The sequence below is a fragment of the Gymnoscopelus microlampas genome (assembly GCF_963454915.1).
Source record: "Gymnoscopelus microlampas genome assembly, chromosome: 12".
Taxonomy (NCBI): domain Eukaryota; kingdom Metazoa; phylum Chordata; class Actinopteri; order Myctophiformes; family Myctophidae; genus Gymnoscopelus; species Gymnoscopelus microlampas.
Genome location: NC_139949.1, coordinates 11,219,285 through 11,226,137, shown reverse-complemented (window position 1 = coordinate 11,226,137; position 6,853 = coordinate 11,219,285). Strand labels below are relative to the sequence as shown.

At 44.0% G+C, this 6,853-nt stretch overlaps 1 protein-coding gene across 1 annotated transcript; it reads right to left on the bottom strand.

Annotated features, from left to right (window-relative positions):
• Positions 1–598: 598 nt before the first annotated feature.
• On the bottom strand, positions 599–6,141 carry ypel2a (yippee-like 2a). Its single transcript, XM_084073479.1, has 4 exons — positions 5,790–6,141; positions 3,747–3,790; positions 3,297–3,405; positions 599–2,842 (listed from the first exon to the last, which is right to left on the bottom strand). The coding sequence occupies exons 1-4, from the start codon at positions 5,895–5,897 to the stop codon at positions 2,753–2,755; spliced, it is 351 nt and encodes a 116-aa protein (XP_083929605.1). The 5' UTR covers positions 5,898–6,141; the 3' UTR covers positions 599–2,752.
• Between the last annotated feature and the right edge of the window lie 712 nt (positions 6,142–6,853).

Here is a 6,853-nt window from a genome sequence, read left to right as displayed (position 1 = left end):
AACTTGAATGAGTGAATAAATAAATAAAACATTGAATATGGCTATTTACACAATGCAAATATGGTTTTATCACAATATATAATGCTTTGTTTGTAGAGAATATACAGCTATTATCACGATCTCACAGAGAAAGGCCTGCCTTCCACTGGCTCGTAGCCAGACCCAATGTTTCATGAACCACTTGGTTGACCTTTGCCCCCTTGGGGTCTATACTAGACTCCTGTTTTCCCACTACATCAGGGGTCTTCAACGTTTTTCAGGCCAAGGACCCCTTAGCCGAGAGAGAGATGAAGCAGGGACCCCCCCACTACATATTGGATTCATGTTAATGTGTATTTTCAGACATTTAACCACTTAAACCCTCAATTCTTTGTAAACGTGACCTTTGGCTCTGTACTTGGTATGCTCTTTTTCCCCTAGTGTACACCAAACCTCTTTGGCGAAAATAGCCGATCAACAAGCTCACAACGCGTCGCAGACACGTTGTGGCCTTGTAGATCGGCTATTTTCGGCTAATGTTCCCCCCCAGAATAGGGATAATTAATGTTAAAAAAAGAAAAAAACGTCCCTATCACACAAAGATTTGGTGCCCCCCCCCCCTTGCAGTATCTCCGAGGACCGACCCGGGCCCCCTGTTGAAGACCCCTGCTCTACACCAAATATCTTTCTACACCAAACGTTTGCCCCAGAGTAGGGACGCTAGGGTTCATGAGGTCAACTTCCTGATGTCTGGACTAGGTCCACGGTTCACCGATTGGGACAGTCTTTAACTTCCTGATGTCTGCACTAGGTCCACGGTTCACTGATGAGACAGTCTTTGGTTGCGGAGGGACACTTGACTCCCTTTTGATTGGTTTAAATTCCACATTGATCCCCGTTTCTGTGGCTGGGTTTTACACCATTAAAAACACATTCTGTGGTTTGTATTCGGTTCTTGAGTTCAAGGCTTTAGGGACTCAAGAAAAAAAAACAAATGTCTTCAGTAAAATGTTTTTTTTTTGTAAAAAATAAACATAATAATTAAACAAAGAAACAAACAAACCAGCAAGGAGTAGGACGTGAGAGAAAAATCCGTTTACAAAATTCAAGTGTAACATTCTGGCATGAATACATCCGATGAGAGTGTAAGTCTCAGAGAACAGCAATTGTCCGGTACGAGAGTGAGCCGATTGATGTCAATAAGTACAGTATCAGAACCCATTAGTCCAGTTGTTCTGGACTCCGTAACAAGATATTCTCATGATTTCAAATGTCTCGAAGGCTGTCTTGAAGAACGCTACTAGCATTAACGACGCTAGCATGCTACAATTCTCCCATCTATCGTCGACCACGTCAAATGCTTCACTCTTCGATGCTTCACTCTTCAAAAGTGTTCCTCACGTCGTTCTACTTTTGTAAAGCATTCAAGGGGCGGTAAACAGCTAAATCCCCTTACGGGTCCATATTTATACCTTCGTAGTTCGGGATTTTTGCTGTGTGGTAACATCACACTGACAAAGGCAAAGAAAAATAAATAAAAAGACAACATGACAAAGTGTTACCTCATAAAGATTGCTACCATTTGTCACAATGGGACCAAATAAATTAAGCAAGCATACATTTTATAGTAACTTGGAACACATGAATAAATAATAAAAATCTTAAGCAAATATTTAAAAAAGAAAAAGCAAGAACATTTTCTGCCTGTTTTTTGTATATATCTTTTCAGTTAAACAGTCAAAACAGTCTGATTTCAGATTAAGTTCAGCTCATTTGTTTAAGGTGCCGAGTGTATGTATGTGTGTGTGTGTGTGTGTGTGTGTGTGTGTGTGTGTGTGTGTGTGTGTGTGTGTGTGTGTGTGCACACGCGTGCGTGTGTATGCGTGATGACACATTCTTTGATACAATCTAATATTTGTATATGGACTTACAGTACATTCCCATAAGGGCCGGGTCCTGAGTTCTTCACCCCAAAAGAAAAACATTTAGGGAGTGAATTACTCCTTTAACCGGGGGGGAAATGAACCCCACGTACAGTAATAAAACCCCCATCACCGCTGTCCCCGGAAAACGACCACGGAGGGAGAGCAGGAATCGCTGTGTGTTGGACAGAGAGACAAAGGACAACATCATCACCATCATCCTCTCCCCCTCCCTCCGTTGATTCCCGCGCACACAAGCACAGACTAGAGCGTGGCGATTCAGCCTGACCAGGGGCACAAGCGCCCGCCTGCTTGCCCAGACTGTGGCACATCAGCCAGGGATGTGGGCTTGAGGGGTGGGAGGGGTGGGGGGGGGGGGGGGGGCTCAGAAACCCTCCACCAAACCAGGAGGCTAAGCTAAGGAATGAGAAGGAACGAGGAAGCTGGGACGGCAACAACACCACTCGGGATGAGGGATGGAGACTACGAAAAAAAAGGAGGGAAGGTGACACCACAAAAAAACAGTGTCTCATTGGGACAATATTCATGTACGTGTACGTGTGTGTGTGTGTGTGTGTGTGTGTGTGTGTGTGTGTGTGTGTGTGTGCGTGTGTGCGCGCGCGTGCGTGTTGCACATCGTCTCAAAGTTGTCTTTTCACGGTCCGTTGCCTTACAGATTGTGAGCTAATAGAAGAATGCGCACGCTCATGCGAACACGAGCGCACGCACGTCTGGGCGTGTACGGAGTGTGAAGACTGGACACTGAGTTCCTGCTTAGACGTCCATCGGCAAGCCACACCCTTTAGTCCTAAGCCACGCCTCCCGGGGGGAACATGGGCTCCTCCTCCTGTTCAATCCCAGCCGTTGTCCTTGATCATGTGGGCCAGTTCGATGATGAATTTGCCCTCTTTGTACTTCTGACTGCTCTCGAACGCATGCTCCTGCAAACGAGGACACGAAGACAGGTTGGATATCGTTGTCGGGCGGAAACCTTTTAACTCCATATTGTTTTGTGTTTTTTCGTAAATTAATGCCCTACTTGATCGTACTACAGCGTCACACAAAAGTATCAAAAGTAGCAGATCTACAAGCTCGCAACGCGGCTCTAAACACGGTGCGAAACGACGCGTTTTGATCTGCAACTACTACCGTTTTAGATCTGCTACTACTTGTGGGCAGAGGTAAGGTAAAGCGACAGCTTAGGGCCTGTCTAGTATCATTACCATGTCCATTATTTACTGGTAATAGCTGTAAAAACAAACTGAAGGGTTTCTGTGAGGAATAGACGTTATTTAAAAACAGAATAAGGCTTTATGCCAGTCTCTCATCCACCCTCATGCCCACCGGCGATGAAATGAGGTGTGTGTTTATGTGTGTCAGTGAGTGTCTACGTACGTATTTCCATCCCAGGGTGGTTTTACAGTTTTCACAGTAGATGTCGGCCACGGCGTGGAGACCCGTCAGTAGAACCCGCTCCTCTGCTGGTCCACAGCCCACGTTCACCCTGAACACACACACACACACACATTGATTGATTGATTGATTGATTAAATACTTTACTAGTCAGAAATGTAAACAGCACAAGGCACAGCCAGACATTATGGCTAAAATGTTAATACAAAACACACCCACCCACCCACCCACACACACACACACACACACACACACACACACACACACACACACACGCACACACACACGCACACACACGCGCGCGCGGAGGAACACCACAGGTAAACAGAGGAACTCTTCATTTTCAGTTTCTTAGCGATTTATTTACATTTTTACATACATAAATCAATTGATCCATTAAAGGTAGGGTAAGTGATATTATTTGGTACTTACACGGAATTGAATAGGTAAGCTCTGCCTTGACTCCCTTGGAATGACTGAAACAGAGGAATGGGACAAAATCAAACATCACAATATTTTTTACCAAATACCTCAATAACAACATTGCGATGATATTGCACTGTGACACTAATTCATTTTTTTATTAAAAAAGAAAAGAAAAAAAGAAGAAACAATTGCAGATCTAGATTGAGCTATTTTCACTATTTATATATATATTTTTTTTTTTGGGGGGGGAAGTATAAAATAGGGCTTAAACGATTAAAAACCAGGAACATTTATGCCATATCACAATAGAGCCAAAATCCCAGGCGATATCAGGTCTCATATCACAATAATGACAATGTCATTAATGTCCATATATTAGCCACCCCTAATTTCTTAACATATTTCTTTTTCTTCAAAAATAATGTTAGACGCCACAAATTATCTCCTCAAAACAGGGACCATAGATAAATCCATCATTTTGGTAGAATTTGGGCTTCAGATTGGCAGCATTAGATTTACTCTTGTTTTAATATTGGGTAAAACTCTCCAAATGATTGATAGACCCTTTAAAATGAAGACTGAGTAATGTTGCAGGCAGTGTTGCCAGATTGGATACACATCGGCTATTTGATAGTAGCGATCTACAAGCTCACAATTGTAAATCTGCTATTTTCAAAAAATGGTAGAGAAAAAAAGTGCAAAATGAGGAATAACATGATTTTAACAACACAAATCTGGTATAGGGGTCACCGGAACAAAACATTTTTAGATGGGGGTCCGCGGACAAATTAATTTGGGCGTCCTTACCATGAAAATGTTTGAGAACCACTGGTTTCAACCACAATAATAATAAAAATAATAATAATTAAAAAGACAACATTGGAAGCAAGCCAAAATAAGCAACTACACTTCAGAAACAAGCCTAAAAAAAATGCAGCCCGCAACTACCCATATTTACAAGCGACTTTACAGAACTACGAGCCTTATAAGCCTTATAAGAAGCAGACATGGCAACACTGGTTGCAGGACAAACACAAAGCTATATTATTAAGGTCAGAGACTGTTTAAACAAAGCTCCAGCTGGATATGTATATTGAATGTAAATATGGTATCCTGGGCCCTGTGGGCATATCAGTCGGGACAACAAACCAACCCAAAAGCGTTGTTAACACAATGGAACAAAGCCTTGTGCAGAGTGGACGGGCGGGGGGCTCTGGCCATTCAAACAGCCATATGGCTACACATGAAAATGTCCTAGAGGCAGGGAAACACCCACCTTGTTATAGAACCCACCTCCCGAAAGATGTTTTTAAAGACATTTCTGCTTTACTGGACAGTGGGATATGACATGTCGTTGTTGTCTGCCAGAATCCTTCTATCTCTATCTCCATATTCAAACTTTTTGTGTGTTTTTTTTTCGCGGCGCAAAGCGCCACGTTTCGAGCTTGTGGATCTGCTACTTTTGAATTTGAACAGTTTTGGACATATGAGGTTTCCATCCGACAGAGACAATGTGATACATTAGCCATTAGCCAGATTCGCCTGTGTCGGGTGGAAACCCTTGTATGTCCAAAACCATTCCTTTTTTAAAAAAAATATTTTAAAGATATTTTTGGGGCCTTTTCTGCCTTTATTGATAGTACACAGTAGAGAGAGACAGGGAGTGACAAGCAGCAAAGGTCGTCTGGCTTCGGAATCGAACCCGCGAGCCGCTGTCAAGCTGCCATTAGAGCCTAACCGCTAGTCCAGCAGTGCCCCTTTATTATTTCTTTTTAATAATGCAAAGCTACATATTTGTGCAAATCTTTGAATATATATATTCTTCTAAGCGAACATTTTTAACTCAAATCTTTGCTTTTGAAGCTCCCTGGAACAAAATAGTTTTGAGATGGGGGGGTCCGGGCACTTAGGCTCCGATGACCTTTGCTGCGTGCCACTCCCCGTCTCTCTCTCCCCATGTCCTGTCTACATGCTGTATACTATCAATAAAGGCAGAACAAGCCAAAGAAAATATCACCAAAAAAAAAAAGAGATCAGACCACCGCTGACCTTGGAGATGAGCTCGTCGTGGTTGGCCAGGTGCGCTCGGCAGTGGATGCAGCTGTAGGTGCGATGGCAGTTGGGCAGGTACGCCTGGAAGGTCTTGGAGCGCGTCATCTCGCCGGCGGCGGGCGGCCTGGGCGCCGACAGGGAGGCGGTGGCGGCAGCGGCGGTGGTGGTGCTGGAGGTGGTGGTGGTGGTGGTGGGGATGACGGTGTTGTTGGTGGTAGGGCCCAGGCGGCCGGGCCGTCGGGGCGGGCGGAGCAGGAGGAAAGGGTTGGACACTCCGGTGGTCCTGCAGGGGAAACGGGGCAGCAGGCAGGCAAGGGCCGTGATGGGAGCCACCAGGGCCAAGAGCCACCAGCCTGAAGGAGACGGAAATGCAAGGGGAATTGGTCAGAAATGGGCGGCACATTTCCACAAATGAGGCATAACCGAACTCATTTATTTTCATGTTTTATTTTGTTACTTTCTTCTCCTTTTTTGGATAAGATAAGAACAAAAGTAATTGAAAAATACCCCTTTTAACCCCAAATACTTCAATATCATGCATCCCTAGTGCAGGGGTTCTCAACCTTTTCAGGCCGTGACCCCCAAAATAATGATATTATTTCCCGCGACCCCCCGCATGCACGCGTGCGGTCCCGTTCGCGCGTGCGAGCGGTCCCGTTCGCGTGCGCGAAGGTTATTTAATTATAATAGGTTATTTGATAATTGTTTATTATCAAAACATTTTTGCAAAAAGTGGGTAAATTGAGTAAATTAACTGATAAAACATGAATTAATGATAACATAAAAAAATCTTTTGTAAAAAAAAAAAAAAAAAATCTTTTTTTTTTTTTCAAATTCACCAAAAAAATCTGGCGACCCCCCCAAATTATTTGGCGACCCCCAGGTTGAGAACCACTGCCCTAGTGCACGCTGAAAAGTGCACGTCTGAAAAGATGACACAGAAATGCCCTTTTTGACTACTCAACGACACGACAGATTTACTGGGTTTATCAAGCATATGGCCGCCAGATTAGAGTTACAGTTGTTGACGCACACGCACGCACACGCATACAACCACACAA